This window comes from Accipiter gentilis, chromosome 1, assembly GCF_929443795.1.
Source record: "Accipiter gentilis chromosome 1, bAccGen1.1, whole genome shotgun sequence".
Taxonomy (NCBI): Eukaryota; Metazoa; Chordata; class Aves; order Accipitriformes; family Accipitridae; genus Astur; species Astur gentilis.
The window spans coordinates 13,685,830-13,703,910 of NC_064880.1; the positions used below are offsets into that span (position 1 = coordinate 13,685,830).

The 18,081-nt window shown below is 42.9% G+C and overlaps 1 protein-coding gene across 10 annotated transcripts in view; it reads left to right on the forward strand.

Moving 5' to 3' along the window:
- The window catches only part of AGAP1 (ArfGAP with GTPase domain, ankyrin repeat and PH domain 1), a 390,622-nt gene extending 373,986 nt beyond the window's left edge, over positions 1 to 16,636 (forward strand). For all 10 annotated transcript variants that reach the window (XM_049800184.1, XM_049800193.1, XM_049800202.1 and 7 more), the window contains 2 exons: positions 11,663 to 11,918; positions 12,398 to 16,636. In XM_049800184.1, coding sequence (XP_049656141.1) covers positions 11,663 to 11,918; positions 12,398 to 12,601 — 460 coding nt within the window. In that variant the 3' untranslated portion in view covers positions 12,602 to 16,636. The remainder of the gene's footprint in view (positions 1 to 11,662; positions 11,919 to 12,397) is intronic.
- The last annotated feature ends 1,445 nt before the right edge of the window (positions 16,637 to 18,081 follow it).

Here is an 18,081-nt window from a genome sequence, read left to right on the forward strand (position 1 = left end):
TATGAGAAGGAGCAGGGAAATGACGGTTGCTTTCGTAATTCTTGTGTTGGAGAGTTCCTCTTCCTTACATCCTCATAACATGGATGTTACGTCTGTTGAGATGCAGCAAGGTGAGCTTTCAGCACCGGCTATCATGTCCTGATGCTCTTGGGTGTTCCAGTGGAGGAGGAGGAGGAGGACAAAGTGCCGTGAAAGACTGTAGTGGTTTGTTCTTCTTATCACAAGCTCAGAAGATCTTGTGACCCTTTTCCTGAGCCCCGAGAAGAACATCTCGTAGCGCTCAGAGCCAAAACAAGTACAATCATATGACGTTTGTCTGCTATTCATGCTCATGCTGTGGCAGCTGACAAGAGCAAATCACAAAGCTTTTAGCTCAGTCAGAACAGATTTGAGGTAATTTTGAATTGAAATATGCGGAGGCCACCTAGGGTTGGGTCAGGTTTCTGTGTGTGCTTCTCTGAGGTCTGAACCTAGCATAAGAAGGAAAAGAAAAGGAAAATGCATTACCAGTGACTGGGGTTGCCTTGTGTTCCTGGCCAGGAGGCATCTTTGTACTGCCGTAGGTTACAAAGCTGAAACTAAAGTCTGTTTCTAGCCTTGTTCAGCAGAAGACAAAGGCAAACTGGCTTTGCAAAGCATCCAAAACACAATGTCGCTTGCATAGAATATAAGCACTCGGATGTGGTTTAAACTGTGACCAGAAGTTTAAAGTAAATCTGTATGTATGCTGAAGATGCTAAACCATACAGACTATTTATTTCTCTCTGCTTCTGTATTTTTCCTTTTTCTGAATGCCCAAGTGAGCAGCATCGGGTGTCTTAGCACTTGTGGATGTCATGGGGTGGGAAGCTGAGGGATCTGCTCTTAGTCACAGTATTGATAGAATATTGCATGGTGCATGGTCAGATACAAGGATGTAATTTAACCAAGAGGTTCACGGCTGGCTTGTGAATGACAGTGAAACTCCCAAGTATGACGTGTGTAATAAATCTGGTTCAATGCAGAATTAATGTGGTATTAAAAATGATTATTTACCATTTGAAGTTCAGACATGACTGTGTATGAGAAGTAAATAGCTGTGCACAAGGCATTGGGGAAGGGCACTTAGGAGAAGAAAAATACCCGCTTGCATTGTTTCACAAGTGCATTCCTGGGTAATACTAATGAGAATTGCACTTTAAATGCAGGATTGATTTGTGATGAGATCAGCTCTAAAGAGTACATTTGTGGAATGATAACCTGATTGGTGGCGCTGCCTCTTGAAGGGCTGAAGGGGTCTAATTGGCATATAACGCACTATAAATTTATTAGCAGCTTCTGCTTTCCCATTGGCGGGCCTCCTCCTGCTAACCACCAGGAAATTACCAATTTTCAGGAGTTAGTCACTCAAGTCGCACTGTGTCTGGGTTTTAAAAAGAAGCCTACATTGCCTCTCTTACAAATCCTGGCTTAGAGCTTGTGCATCAATGGCTAGCTGGAAGTTGGTCACTTCTGTAGTGGACAACTTGAGCACCATGTGTTTACTATTCAACTTCTATCCTCCTTGGCTTGTTCTACCTTCCCACCTCCTTGCAGCAAACCCAAGTTGCACAAAGACCATTAGGAGGTAACTAATCAGTTTGGCAGCCCTTGGGCTGCAGCTGCCACAAACCAGAAATTACAATATTTTGGCAGTTCATGTTCAGGGCTTTGATGTACTTATTGATACATTCAGCCCTGGGGCATATTGGGCAGAAGAGGAGGTACCCACTATTTTTTTTTTTTTTCAGGAGCACAATAGAAATATTCAGGAGCCAATGTAATTATTTCAGTGACTTTGCTTTTAAGATTGAGTCACAAATTAGAAAATAATATTCACATGTTTCTTCTAATTGGTAACAGATTAGGGATATTTTATCTTTTTTAAATAATTTCCAAATGTGTCCTGAAGAGGGATTTGCAGGGGAGTAGCTGAAAGAGAGAGGACACTTATACACCGAGAGTGCTTGGGCAAGAGGCTTTATTTCTTTAATTCTGGCTTTAATTCTGGCACGCAGCTTTTAAATCCCTGCATACCCCTCTCCGGAGGTGCTCTCGAAGTGGAACTTGCTGTCACTTTTGGCAGGCATCTCCAGTGCGGATTTTCTTTGCTGTCAGGTTTTATGTGGGTTTCCCACTGTTAAGCACCAACCGTATGGCTTGTAAATCATAAAAGCCTAAAGGTTTGCAAGTGATTAATAGGCAGAGGTGCGCAATTAGAAATGCCTCAGCAGTACCTGAGCACTCAAGTGTCTTTTGAAAGCCAAGTCCATTTCTAATCTCTCCTTTTGGGGCACGTTTGGGCAACCCCAATGTTGCGCGTCCCGTTGTTGAAAATATGCAAACAAAAAAAACCAGCATTGAGATTTCATTTCTTAGGTACAGAGGAAACCTTATGGATTTCTGTGGATGTCTGAGGATTTCTCTAGTCTTTTTTCTTTTTTTAATCTCAGTTACTCAAGTTAATTCTTCATCTCCTTTGCTTTTTCAGAAATGTAAGCTGATCTACCAACAGCCTTTTTTAAACTAACTATCGTTTGTGGTTTTAGGAAGGCACCGAACACCTGCAGCTGACTAAAACTGAGATAGAGGGAAGTCCCATCACTTGATGAGCAGAGAGAATACCTCAGGAGATCTAACTTGCCAAGAGAGGCATCGTTTTTACTAAATAAAAACAGTCATTTTAAAAAAATGCAACTAATGGAAGAGTCTCATGACATTAACAATTTCTGTAGAGTCCTTAGCATCAGTGAGATGTAAGAGGCAGCCAAAGCAGCTGAAGAGCTAACCATTAGAGGTGGCGTAGTGGAACAGCCAAAGGTGTGTTGGTGGAGAAGGGAAGATGTGTCGGAGAGGAAGAGGAGGGTATGGGATAGATTGCAATTGCCAATGAGGAGATGTTGGAAGGTGAGGAGAGCAGAGGAGAGAGTTGGGCAGCAGAGGGGTCCCTGTAGTGTCTGAAGAAAGTGCATCACAGAAATGCTGGCCATGGGGATGGTCAGGCTACTTCCCAGCCCTCTAGACCTTCAGCTGCAAATGTGCCTGTCTTCCGTTACTGACTTGTGCAGAGCAAGCATTTGTTTTTATTTGCTTGCTGCTCCAAATGTGTTTTTCTTCACAGTCTAAGCTCAAATACAATGTTTATTACTTGTATTTTCTCTTTTATGTCTTATATAAATTCAGTGTAATGTTGGGGTTTTTTTTCCCAAATACTCCAAAGAAAGAGTAGCATCTTATTGCTTCTGCTGGAATTAAGATAATATTAAAGCCCTCTGAAAGAGCTTTTGCTTTTCCTTGTAAACAAAACTATAGGAGTTATTGGTAACAAAGGGTCAAAATTGTCAAGACAATTTTTGAAGGTCTTTGTGAAGCATTGTAATTAGTCTGTCCTCTTCCAGTTCCTGATCCTCGGGTAAAGGTTGTGTTCCCATTCTGCAGCCCACAACGTACTTTTTCCATTTTGAATCACTGAAGCCACCTTTGCGTGCTAAGCAAGCTCTCATTTGAGATCTCTTTAATGCCTGTGCTGCAAGTTTGTCAGCCCTTTGGGTAGACCTCTGAGGGTTCCCCCTCCGCCTCTCATTATTTATAAGGCATTGGTGCACTCATAGTTATGCTACTTCTCCACCTTACAGCATTATGAGCAGGGGAAAAGCTCCATTTCTCTTCTCTCATCTGTTTATGATGTGATACGTTCCAAAGCAGATCACATCAGCAACTGTTATGGTATCCTTAATGCGCTGTGATAGTCGCATCACGGGAGGAGCCGCTGGAAAGCACATCGCTGATGTACATCCCTGTTACATGCCACATTACTCAGGGTCTGTGAGAACCTCACTTGGCTACCTCGCTCCGTCTCTCACCTGGCACAGATTATTGAGATTTATGCATTGAAATATTTGTATGTCACTTCTCCCTCCCCCCGTCCCTTTGAATACTGTACGAGAGCTTCCTCTAATACGAATATGGAAGCAGAAGCCTATTTGGGGTGAAAATAGCCAGATTTTTAGACATGAGTAACCAAGATAACAGACTACCTTAATTTCCACAAAACATTTCCTAATAGTTTATTTTTAGTTCCATTATCTGTTCAAAACTACTGCCGCATTTTGTGTGAAAATTGATTTCAAATGGAATTTTCATATTTTTTCCTACAAAAAATAAGTAAAAAAATATGTAATGATTTCTTGAGCTATATTTAAGTATAGCCTTCGTGTAGGAGAAAATTAGTGTTAACAAATTGCAAATTAATGGAATCTTCTAACTTGAGTGACTGTATATCAAATTGTAAATTGAAATTTCCAGTCTGTGTTTAGGTACTGGCACAATGCAATTTGATTTATACACTTAAGACATCAGGTTAAGTATTGTTACACATGAATAATGAAATGCATTAGATACATGTTTGCAATTACTGTTCTCTGCATATATATATGTATTACTACAAACAAGCAAAATGCAAATATACTCCTTGGTTTTAGCATTTCCATGCGACTGTTGTAGAGCAGCTTTTGGCTTTTTTTAGGTAATATTTGTAGTATGGCCAAGTGTTGAGGTTGACCACCCAAGAAATGGAGGCAGTCTATGTATGTATCTAGAACCACACAGCGATAACTCACTTGCTAGCCTTTTTTTTTGGTAGCCAGCACAGTGATATGTTTTGGTTTAAATTTTACATGGATGTTTATATGCATGTACGTCAATATCTAGGTAAAAGGAATCGGATCATGAACTCAATAGTTTTTCTGTTGGTCAGCAGAAGGTGGGTAGAAGGGAGTGGTCATTTATGTCTGTTGTATTTCAAATTCTCCTAAGGTCTCTCCTTGCACATCTTAGCAGAGACCCACCTTCCTCCACTGTTCACAGTGCTCTTTTAATTGTTTTCACCAAGCTAAGTCTTTAAAATCCTTAGAGTTCACCATAGTTAGGGGATTTTTCCTCCTTAATGTTGCTGGCAATGCTGTTTAAAAAAATTCTTGGGCTTTTGGGGTTAGTGGAAAGGTACAACTTGTGGCATTCTTCTAGCTTTTTGTTAAATCTCTAGGGACTGTTTTCATTTCACATAGTTGCACGGAGCAAAAAAAGCTTGGATTTGTGTTGAGAAAAGACAGGGCTTACAGTTGTCACACTTACGATCTTTATTCCTAACTTAATAAGCCTTTTCTTAGTATCTGCAGTATTCTCTACCGCTGTATGTCACATAGCTTTTGCTTAACTTTATACAGAGTAAACCTCAGGTGTGATATATTTTATCGAGTATACTTTAAAAATTATTAGATTGGGTGTCCTGCAATGAAAACATAAGTTTGCTGCAATTTTATGTGATATATCAGAGCCCACAATTGCAGGATATTTATCTAAAAAGCCTGAAGTCAGTAAACCTTGATGTCTCAGCCAGGCTGGTAATTAATGTTGTGCAGTAATAAATCCTGCAGGTGTCTTAACACCTAAGGGAGAGCTGCTGGTTACTCCATGGCATCACTGGAAGGCTAACCTAGAAGTGCAGAAAGAGCAGCTATTTTGGAGCCCTGCATAGGGGGATGCTGTCAGAAGAGAAGGCAAAGAAAGCGGAGAAGCTCTGCTGAATCCGAATTACAATTACACGGGTAAGTGTTATGTAAGACATGATTAATTTAAGAAGCACATTCAGCTTTGCACATGTGAGTGATCTCTGCCCATCATGCACAGTAGGGCTTTTTTTTTCCCTTAAACACACAGCTATAAAAGGAAAACTGGAAAACATAGTAGTAGAGCTAATGGTGGAGAAGATCCTGGCTGTGGGCTTCAGAAAACAGCTCCCTGAAAGTGCGAGGGGCTTTGGACATGTTTCTGATGGGAAGCCACCTTTATTTGTGTCTTTTGGGGCTGGTGTTTCCGTTTGATTGCTTGAATAGGTCTGATGGTAGGAGAAGTAACAAATTTGGCATATTTTTACGGCACTGAATTTTGTCTCTCCTTGCTGGTGGACAAAAATTTGAGTTGAACGCAGTCCTCAGCCAGATAACTTCCCTGGCAAAGACAGTAGTTAAATCATTTCCAAGCTGGGTTACTACGCTGCTCGCCTGGAGAGCCCTGGTCCACAGTCCAAGACAAGACATGGGTCGGCTTATCGGCGGCTTTCCTATAGGGCTGGTCTTCATCCGTCAGGGATGTTTAACTTGTAAGAAGTAATAAGCTTAATAGGTTGACTTTATTTAATTATTAATGATCCCTTTCTGTCCTTACAGCTCATAAAACACCCTGTAGGTTGGCAAAACACTCATAATATTGATCAGGAGCCAGAGAGATATTTATTTCCTCTTTGCCCCAGCACACATAAATCTTGGTCCTTTTCCTCGGCAGGCGGGATTTACAGTGGCCTGTTTCTTAAAAGCTTTTCGTAATTAAGGAATAAATACCCATCGGTCTTTGTTTGCTGTCTGGAGCCCTCTTGTTTGCTGGGGACCTATATATCCCTGGTGGGCTTGTGCGCCTTCCCCCTTAGCAACGCAGCCAGGGAGAGAAAGCATGCGTGCTAGGAAGCAGTCAACTGCTAAGCACTTACTTTGCAATAGAGTGGGGTCTTCTCCTGCAGAGAGAGGAAGCCCCTGTGTTTTCTCAGCATATTGTTCCCGGCTCCTCTTCCATGCCTCTCCTCCCAGTTCCTGCTTTGCTTGGGGCAGGAAGACACTTTGGAAATTCCTTGCTGCTAGCCCTTTCTTCTCACTTTCTCTTCTTCTCCCCCCCTTTGCTAGTTGCAATTAAAAACATCATGAACCTTTCCCAACATTTCAATCCCGTCTCCCCCCCCCCCCCCCGCCCCGCACCCTTCCTGATGTTTCTCTTTTACCCATCCCAACATTGCGTCGCTGACCCTATCCAAAGCAATGCGGTTTATCGGATGCTTGCGGGGTCATTGCAAAGGAGTTCATTTAAATGGCAAGCCCCGGCACAACCAGCTGCCCAGCGCTGGTCATTAGGTGATGCATGCTGCTTGCATGCTGGACCATGAAGCTAATGACACATTCTGGGACTCTCCAGGAGTTTTGGAGGTATGGGGGTTAGATTTACTTCATTTTCTTGGAAGATACACATTAACCTTGTCAGCTGGCCAACAGGAGAGAAAATTTGGCAGTGCTATTGCTGAGCTGGCCAGGTTACTACTGCGTTAAATGGTTGTACTTCAGTGAGCAACCAGAAATGGCAATACATGGGCATGGCACCTGCACGGCGGCACTCGAGAGACTGTTAGAGGCCTCCTCAGTTACAGAATTATTTTGTTTAGCAAGAGAGAAGAAAAGATAAAAAATTTCAAGAGCTTTTTCATGTTGGCAAAGGTGTGGATGACAAAACTTCACTTCAAAGTGCCTGCACCGATACTGCTTGGTATTTCTGATAGTGGGAAATCAATGCTCTGCCGTGGTAAATACCTGCTGTCCGTTATATTTTTAATGCAACCTTTCAAAATTTCATCAAGCCTTTTAACAAATGGTGAGTAATTTTAGATAACGAGCAAGGGACACAACATCTTTGTCGTCCTTGTTATTGCTTTGGTAAGACCAAGGCTGCTCTTGCGCTGGAGCTGTTGAATTTTGATGGCAAGTTCTCAGGCTCTCCATCCGTGTGCTGTTTACACAATCTGTTCTAAGTCTCTGTATGAACATGGCTTTTATTTCCACCCTGCAGATCCTTTTCTTGTTTGCCTTTCATGCCTCTCAGCCAAGTGTATGAGAGGGACAAATGAAGTTGAAGGCAGAGGTGAACGGGGGCAAGTAGGAGTAGGATGGAGACTCGATACCAGCGGTATGAGGCTCCTACTCGGATTTGTCAGTGTAAAACCACACGCATTTAACCGAGGTGGGAGAGCCACACAGTGCTCTACGGGGCTGAGCTGTGTAGGACATGGGCTCATAAATGAGCATCTCTGGTGCAAACCCACAAGTGAGGAATGCAGTGTAGCTCCTGGAGCGAAGTTGTGCTCCAAGCAAATCTGCTTTTTATATTCTCTCATGCTACCCAGTTAGCCCTCCCCCCTTACAATGCCCGGTATTTATATTTCCAGATAATAATGATGTGATGTGGCTGGCAGAGTAATTTAAATAATTGGACATTATCTTGAGAAGCAAGCACCTAATTAGATCAAAATAAACTAAGAACTGAAATTTTCATCTGTTCCTAATAACCCTTTACCTATGTACAGTATTGCTGCCGTGGCAGAGATTTCATTATTCACACCACTGTATGTACTTAGAATTCACTAGTGATGGAGACTCCTGCAAGAGCAAAGAGCTTGGTGGTATTTTTTGGCCAAGACTTAGTGGTTCATTCCTCTCTTGGTACTGCAGAGTATTTTGCAGTCTTACTCTGTTGTATTTGACCCTTGCATAACGGGTGAGGTTTGAAGTTTGTATCAGCAGTGTGGGTTTGAATGCATAGCTTCAGAGATAAAAGGCTCAAAGAAAGTCTGATCCATAACTGTATTTTTTTCTTTCTCTAAGTTTATAATCTATTAATTCCTTTGTGTGTATGCATTGAAAAAATAGCAGCTAGCATGATCATTGAAGAAAAGAAGTCATTTTAGTACATAGGAGGAAGAGGCAGCTCACACCTTCTCCAGCGCTGGGTATCATCACGACCATCTGAGCACATGATGATGTTGCCTCTCCAGCACACTGGCTTTAATCTGGTCCTGAGAAAAGGACTCTGCTGGATTTTAAAAGTTCAGTAAAAGAGTCTTGTTTACAGCTGAAACTCTCTGGTGTTAAGGGGGTTGTTTAGAGTGGAAGTTACTAGGATTACAACTAAGGGAAGAAAACGAGGGAAATATTTACTAGCCGATGTACGTTTCCTTTATTTTTAGGGATTGGTTCAGTGTGTTTCTCCTGATTAGTTGCTCTTCCTCACATTTCCTCGTTCTCTTATTCAGTTGATTTATTTAAAGGTATGTCAGCACTGGCTGAAATGAAACACTGTGCCTCCTCTTCCTGCTTATTGCTGACCGCTCCAATAATTCATTTTTTAGCTCATTAGCTAACAGGGGATGTGAACAGTGGTCCTCCAGGGAACTGCAATGAGGTTAAGTGATCTACTGCTGACAACTCTGCTCTTGGACTGGCCTTCCTTGGGGGAAATGAAACCTCTACCAAGACAATCTGTGGATCCCAGAAGTGAAATTGGGGCATCAGAGCAACAGTTATAGTATTTATGTCTTGTTGTCAGGATTTCTGAGATGAATGCAAGCGGCGGAGCTGAAGCTGTCTTCCAGGAAAGTCCCCAGGACTTCCCATTCAAAATGAAATGGTTTGTGCCAGAGATGTAGGGAGGGTATCTGTGGACATCGGTTTTCTAGATACACATTCAAAAACAGTGGCTCTATATTTTGGCTGTCCATGAGATGTGGGCAAGCGTGCTTTTCCTCCTACCTCTGTGAAAAAGTTTCGTTTTCTACCAGAAAATCCAAATAACATATCTTTCTTGTGCTCACTTTGTACAGTTGAAGATCTAAATCTCATTCGATAGCCGATGTCAGTGACATGCTGCCCCCAAATGTCTGAGGCTTTTAAGACACCTTTATTTTTGTTTGTAGCGTTTGCTGTGCTCCCACCACAACCCTTAATGTGACTCCAAAGGTAGAATTGGGCCTTAATGAACTGGTTACTTGATCATAAGTGCAGAAGAGTGCCTTAAGGAAGGACCATTTGCACCCTCTCCATCACTAATGCAGGTGGCACCATATACCCCTTCCCATTAGATTTATTTTTAAAGGGGTTTTCTGTTCTTCTCCCAGCCTTTTGAGACAGTAGGATAAACATAAGCAGGATTGGGTCGTTGGTGTCTATCCTGCTCTACTATCACTCAAAAGATGGTCTGGGGGAGAGGGGGGATTCATTTGCAGACTTGACTAGGCTAAAAAAATTTTATTAGTTATGTGCCTGAGGTATGTTTTGCCTTCAGGATGTATGGGCGTGTGAGAAATAAATTCCCTAAGCCCTGATGTGTGCCACTGTTGCAGAACAGCACAGGTTGAATCACTTCATTTTTCAGTCTGGCACATTTTAAACGTGTAGTAGATATATTGGTTATACTCTCAATATCTCTATACATGTTTAAAAAACATATGAGATGTTTGTTAAACATCCTGGAAGATACTCTAGATGGATACTGGAAGTAGAACTGTTGCAGTGTTGCAAAAATGCCCTTTTTATTGTAAAATATTGCATGTTACTTTATCCTCCTCATGGCACTGGTTCTAGTTTGGTTTTTTACCTTAAAAAAATACAAATACAAAAAACATGAATTAAAGAATAGTAACAGAAGTCCTTTTCTTCCTCCTCTCCATCTGGAATACCTGAACTGATACTCTGTTTATCAGATCCTGCCATCAAAGGTTAATTTGCAGCTCCCCAAATGTTTTGGGGGTTTTTTTTGGTGTGTCTTTTAGCTCGCAGGAGTCATTCAAAGGTTTGATTTAAACGAAGCACTCTTTGTGTTAATTTTCTGTTTGTACTTTTTCTCTAAAAAAAAAAAAGCCCTGGACCTGTTTGTAAGGTAAATTGTGCTGGGGTAGAGAAGCGGATGCTTTGGGAAGCTGTGCCCAAAAGCATCCAGGGAGGTCAAAGCAAGGTCACTCCACATGTACCAGGAAATGATGCAAAACTAATCCAGATTTGCTGTTGGAAGGATCTGTTTACATAAGCATTTAAAAACAGATTAGGGCTAACCTGACACTAGATTACTGGGAGTAGTGTAAACATGGCTGAAAGGCGTAAACAGAGCTTTGCCTTTTGTACTCCGGAGGAGAAAATCTGTCACCAGTAACAAGTTGCCCAGCTTAGGTGATATATATGGTTTTCACAGGCCGAACAGATTACCTGAGGTGCCTCTAAATGGAACTTTGTTTAGGGCTAGATCTCTTAGATCATATAATTGTATGGTAATTTTTTTAATGGAGAGTCGAGGGACTTGTTTGTAGTCCTTGTTCTCCTGTAACCTAATAGCATCCAGAAAGTTTCTGATAGTTCTTTGACGTATCAGGAGGAAATGGTGCTTCAAAGTATTGTTTTGGTGGTTTGCATTTTGGAAAGACAAACAGAGGAACCATCCATATGCCTTTTGCTTTGGAAACATTACTCAACTTGTAGAAGGAAAAAGCACCCCTGCAAGCATGGCTGTGTCTTTCAGGGCTTGCTTTCCTGTCTGAAATGCAAACCCAGGTGCAGTGTTACTTCTGGTCTTAGATACAGAAATTTGGTGCATTTTCTGTAATGTATTTTGCAGCACAACCTCAATGTGGAACCAGGCTGCCTGTTTTGTCTTTGGTCTTCATGACGGTGAGCGCTCTTGCACTGACCTCTTGCCAGCCCTCAGGGCAGCCCCGGGTTTTTAAGACCTCCTGGCTGTTGTGATCTTATGACCACATAGGCACAGCATCCACCGAGGGGGATCTTGGGCACTGCATTAATATGGTTCAGTAACGATGAGATGGGTGACACAACTATTGCTGCAAATACGAGGGTTGGGTGAACTGTTTCTTGCCAAAAATTTGAAGGGGGAATAATTTCCTTGTTGGTTAACTACTGTTTGCTAGTGTACTGGTAGCTGAACTGCCACCATTTAGAGGCAGCGAAGCCAGGTTAGAGTGACCTGTCTCCTTTGGCTTCTCTAGGGAAGAAAAAGAGCGCTGGATACGTGCAAAATACGAGCAGAAGCTCTTCCTTGCCCCACTGCAGTGCTTGGAGCTTTCTCTGGGCCAGCATCTCCTGAGGGCTACAGCGGAGGAGGATTTGCGGACGGTCATCCTGCTCCTTGCCCACGGGACTCGGGAAGAGGTGAACGAAACCTGCGGAGACGGTGATGGGCGCACTGCCCTCCACTTGGCATGCAGGAAAGGAAACGTGGTGTTAGTGCAGCTCTTGATTTGGGTAAGTACGTGGCATCCAGGGGAAGGGGCTGGCTGGGTTGGCTTTTGCTTGGCTGTCCCCCTCAGCTGGACCTCCCAGACCTGCTACTTGAGGGTTTCACAAAGAGTTTGCTGGTGTCCTGAGCCTGGATGTTCTTCACTGCATGCTTTCAAAAGGCAGCACTGTGATAAAAAAGTATGTTTCTGCCTGTCTTCTGCTTGACGGGAAGTAAAGGAGAGCATAGGAAATGAGGAAGGGGAGGTTCCCCTGGCACCTGTTTGAAACGCCACTGCAGCAAGTTTCGTTCTGCACTTGAGCCTCTCCCCGTAGAAACCTTTACGTGTGTGACTCAGTGCTGCTCACGTTGTCAGGCTGGTATCCCGCCCGCTCCCTCTCCCCATTCTCACTTAAATTTAAACCTATCTCTCCCATATCCGCTCCCTCTATTTAACGCTCTGTTGGCACTGCAGCTTCCAACAGCACATCTCTTCTCTCTGTAGTACGGCGTTGACGTGATGGCACGCGATGCCCATGGAAACACAGCATTGGCCTACGCCCGGCAGGCCTCCAGCCAGGAGTGCATTGACGTTCTCCTCCAGTACGGCTGCCCCGATGAGCGCTTCGTCCTCATGGCCACTCCAAACTTGTCCAGGAAGAACAATAACCGGAACAACAGCAGCGGAAGGATGCCCACCATCATCTGAGGAGCTCACTCGTGTATTCGCTGACCTGAATTACATCTGCAGCCTCATATTCCTCCATCCCCATCACAGCTCTGCTCTGTGAGTCTGGTAACTCTCCTTTTCCCTTTTCCCTTCAGTACATCCCTGTCCCATCCGGAAACAGCGCATCTGGAGAGCGCGAGGGGATGAGAAGGAGCAAAAGGGGCTACAGAGAAAGCAGTTGTTTCAGTGACAGCTCTCGAACGATGGAAGCAAGTGGGCGAGAGCGAGTGGGTTGAGCAGGACACGCCGCGCATAGCACCGGGACCTTGGGAGAACGGTCGTCCTCGGGGGGGACACAGGCTTCCTGAGCGTGGAGGGAAGGGGCGGAGGGAGAGGCGAGCGAGAGGAGAAGGAAGGAGAGATGGTGACTTTCCGTAACTGACAGTTAAGCACATCAGTACATTTCACCTCTACCAAACGCAACGCCTGGATTTCATTCTCTTCTCTGAAGAGCTTGACGGCATAAATCAGAAGCAAGCACAGAGTTTGTCAGGTTTGAAGCTCCTATGATGGTATGTGTCAAATCAGTTGTAGCTAATCTGTCCGGGGAGAATACTGGCTTCATTACACTTGTATAGTTGAGTTCTTCCAGCATTACCGCTGTTTAATAGAACATGATTAGTCATCACGGAGAAAAAAGCATATTAGCTGAGGAGGTAGTTACATGGCACGCTTCGGTGATTGCTTGGATGTGATTGCAATATTCTTAGAAGCATCATATTATCTCAGACATGTTCTTTCAAGCCCTTGGAGCCCTCCTTTCTAAATTCACTGTCATAATTTAGTATCTGTTTAATTTTTCAGTCCAAAGAGAGGAAATGAGTTGCTGAGTGTTATTTGACTGCAGTCTCCTTGGTGTAAAAACAAAATGGAAAAAATAAATAAGAGTAACTATGAAACACAAAAAGGAATAATGAATACCGCTAAGGAAAAACATTTCAAGTACGTTTAGTGAAATTAATAAACGCATTAAAGGCTAATATTTTTTCAGCCAGCAGAAATAGGTTCTGTCATTTTGCCAAGGTAAATGTGTTGAGTTTTTGGTCACTCCTGTGATGCATTGCCTAACTTATACAGATTTTTGTATTGTGTCTCTAGATTATATGTATGTAAAATCTATTTGAATAAAAAAAACATAAATATGCATTGATTTTTTTTTTTTTTGTACAGAAAATGACATCTCTGTTAATTTATAAACTGTAATGGATGTGAACTAAATAATGTGCAACTAGTTAGGATCTGTGGGTTACAGATCATTGTACATTGAAAACATTCCCAGCAGTGAACTCTTGTTTCCATCGCAAGCCTTTGAGGAACATATCAGGAGGAGATTATGGCACGTTTGGCATGGAAAAAAAAAGTGTACGAGACCTTTTAGAAAGGAAAGAGGCTGTTTCTCAGCGCTGTAAATATATTTTACTCCAGAAGTCACGAAGCTTTCACAAGCCAAGACAAAAAGCCCTAGCCTGGCTGTGGGAAGATCAGATTTGATTAAGTTCAGAATTGATAGCCTTCACCGCAGCGGGCAGGGCATGGCTGCGCTTGACTCCCAACTTGGCTGCTTTCTGAAAGAAAAATGGCTTGTGAAAGTAGCCTGGACAGTTCATTTGAATTCCAAGTTTTAATACTTGATTTGATTATTTTGGTATTACCAGGCAGATCCCAGCTTCTCCTGTTTTCAACAAAGTAGGATTCTGGCACGGGGAAGCAGGCTGTACAGGTTTTGGCAGGCAGAAAAGTGATTTTTTTTTTTTTTTAAGTGGCATATGGCAATGTGAAGATGGGGGAAGGGTGTATCACAGAGAAAGTTGAAAACTCAACTGAATTCGATGGCAAAGGAGCAATTATGTGAAGGCAGTGAGGTGCACACAGCATAGTAATTTGCAAATCTACCTGCTCGTATGCATTTCCCAAGCCTTCAGTGGTGTTCTTCCTTTGGGGCTCTGGATTTCATTTGGCATACAGATGGGAGGAGTGTAGCAATTGCTAAATAAAGTGTATGTGGACAAAACATGAAGGAAAAAAAAGAAATCTGGTTATTTTAAGAAAAAAAAATCAGAAAATTACAGATTTGATGTAAAATCATCAAATCGTGAAAGAAAAGCGAGCCTCAAGGTGGAAGCACGAGAACATTGACCAGCTTTTCCTACTCGGTGGTGTTCTCATTTTGTACTTTGTTACTGTATAGACCTTTGACTATTTGGGGGGGAGATCTTTCTTCAACCAGCCTAGGCTGGCTGCATCAGAGTAAGGCTACAGCTGATTCTCTTCATACTGGGATAATTTTAATTTTTTTTTTTTTTTCAATTGAGGCAGGGTGTCTGTTATAATTGCTATTTCTCCATCATTCCCATGCAGCTCCCTGATCTTTGGTACTTACGGGTGGTCCTTCAGCGATGGGACAACCCATCTAACGTGCAGCTGAAGGGGATGCTGTGAAGCCCGCTGTGTCTTGGTGCTCATGAGCTTTACACCCCTACGGGGGGACACAGCGGGGTTTCAGGAATCACAGCTCATCGTCCCAAAGGTGCTATAGCTGCCTGCTGTTCCCCCGGGAACATCAAGGGCATTTGTATCCGAAAACCAAGTCCAATGTTTCAAATATGTGGTAGGCAGATTTGCTGCTGTTAGGTTCTCAATGCATGTTCCATTTCTGAGGTGTTTTTTTTTTTCTAATTGAAAATATTTTCTCTACGTCATTTAATGCTCTCTTTGGGCCACCTTCTTCTTACAAAGCTGAGAGTGATGTTAGAGAAACAAAGGCAGCCAGGCTGTCATGCAGATTTCAGGTCGAAGAATTATACATTCCTTTCATAAAATTTTCTGAACGTGAACATCGAAAAAACACAGAATATTTTTAGGAGAGGAAATTCCACTGTATCATAGGAAAAATGATATATCCAGGCTAGCCAACTAATAATCTCATACTTTAATCAAGCAGTAACACAGTTTCTTTTAACCTAAAGGCAGGTTTTTTCCCTTGGAGGTGTAAGCATTGGCAGTACCTATGTTGAAGTGGCATAGACTATGTGATGACTTCCCCCAAACATTTGGGGGTCTGCAGGGAGGATACCCAGTCGGGCGTGCAGCAGCGATCCCTTCGAAAGACAGGACATCACCCAGCACTGTCTCTCCAAGGCAGGAGAGACCTCTAGTACTACAACTGGTGATGCTCCAGCCGCAGGAGAACAGAGCCCGAGGGTCCGTGCCTCGTGGAGTGTTGGCTACTGCATCCCCTGTTCAAATGGGTTTGGTTGGATGGCTGTGAGAAGTGTGGCACCTCCTGAGCTAGTGGGACAGGCCACCTAGCAAGGAAAGTCAGGCCAGCATAGACTCCATCCCCTTCTTGCATGGTGAAGGAGAGGAGGGGAAAGCCCTTCCCACCACAGCTGAGAGGGAGGATGGAGGAAGTTCTCCTTGGCTGGAGCCCGGCGGGGCTTGGCTTTGTGAGCCAAGGTCTCTGGGCTCTGCATGCTTTTCAGGGGATGTGTTTGCACTTTGCAGAAAGGATGTGCTTGAAGCCATCCAGGTGCGGAAACAGGCAATATGTACCGACACTTGGAGAACCTGCAGGAATCGTTCCCCTTGCTTTCGCTCTGTTAACCCGTCCTTTTTCTGTTCTTCGTCTCATGTTTAGCCCCTCTTGTTGCTTTTATGGAACCCACTTGCCAGGCTATTTACGCCCTTTGAGCATGTTATGAGCAAATTAAAAACAAATTGAGATCCAGTCAGTAAGAAATCCCAACAGAAACATGTTAGCTAAAGCTGTTTTCTCCGAAAATGGAGTCCGCGGCTGTGGTTTTCATTGCGTCCCCCTTTTAACCCTTTTCATCATCCCAGATACCTTTAAATCCCCCTTCTTCTGCACTTTATCCACAATGACTAAAACACTAGAAGTGAGTCAGCCGTTGCTATTAACATCAGCACTTTCCTTCCATTTATTTTAAGCTAATTGCTGTTGAACAATGTAGCTGAGTACAATGTGTTGTATCCGTCATCTGAACCTTGATATTCCCGGATCTGAGGAGGTTTTACTTTTCCTCACTATTTATGAAGAAATAAGACCTAACCTTGGGAAAATTCAGGGTCCTGCCAGTGCAGAGATTTGGCCAAGGGCTTCCATTACCAGATTTCTGATTTCGTTGCTAAAAGGGGACAGAAGAAAAGCTATTTTTGGAGAACCTTTGTATATTCTGAGCTAGGTGCTGCTCAGAAAGCCAGGTGAACTCCTGGAAGGTAGGGAGGATTTTTAAGCATTTGGGTATAGTGTAGAATAACTGTGTAAACATAAATATTGTTTAATTTGCTGTCTTTTCCCTGTTTCCTTAAATTATGTGTGTTAGTGCAAAAAAAGCTTTAGCTGCACTTGGAGATTTCCTCTGGCCAGAGGTAGCTGAGTAACATAGGGAGAGGACTAGAGGTGGGAATGCAGATACAGGCTTAGAAATTATCTCCGGCACTGTAATGTAGTATAATTAGATTATATGGGGTTTGGATAGCTTCATCTTTTATATTTGTATGGAGATCGGGAAAAATGAAGTAATTTGTAGTTTCTAGTATGAAGTAGTAATAGTGGAGACAAGCACAGATTTCACAAGGGGGTCCCGAAGGGGCCCTTTCCAAACGTCTCGGGGAGCCGTGTTTGCACCTTAACAGGGAACTAATGGTCATTGTGGCTGGAGGGACTCAAGGTAAAGGAGGACAGCGTTGGGGACCAAACCTGGGGCAGCTTGGCTGGATAGGAGACAACTTGGCCATCAGCATCTCATTGTCAAGCATCTTCGTTTCCCCTGTGGTGGCCACTACAGCGATTCATACGTGGGATCTCCGGCTATTAGTCTTAGATCCTCAGTTCAACATCTCCTTCCATTCTTGGTGATTTGTGGGTAAAATTTATTGTGTAGAAAAACGGTTTTGGATGTTATTGTGTTTGCTGCATAGCAGAAAAAAAAAAAACACTCCAGAGTAAAGATCTTTTCAAGGTAGAAGAACACTAAACTACCCCAAATTAAAAGGTTCTGCAATGCATTTTGACTTCTTAAATTCGAAGCTACAAAAAGAAGGTTGGTTTGAATGGTTTTATTAGAAAATAATCTCCCGTTTGAAAAAATAGAGAGGTAATAGAGCAACATACCCAAAGCTGTAGGTAGGTAGATTGGTTGTATTACAATATTCTAGGTTTGGTTTTGTTGTTTAGTATGGGCCAGTTTTTAAAATAAATATTGGGTGATCTCATGACAGTTTACCTTGAGTTGACTGAATCTGTCTCACGTTTTAAAGGGAGGTTCGAAGGGTTTTGGCCAAGATTTTCAGGAGCTGTGAATAATTTGTGTTTTGAGAGGAGGATTGCATGATTTCTGAAAATAAAAGGTTGTTTGGGTTTTTTTTAGAGCCATCTTAAGCCCCAAATCACTAGGCATGCTTCTGGTCACCTTGGCCCCTGTGTTTCATTTCAGGTG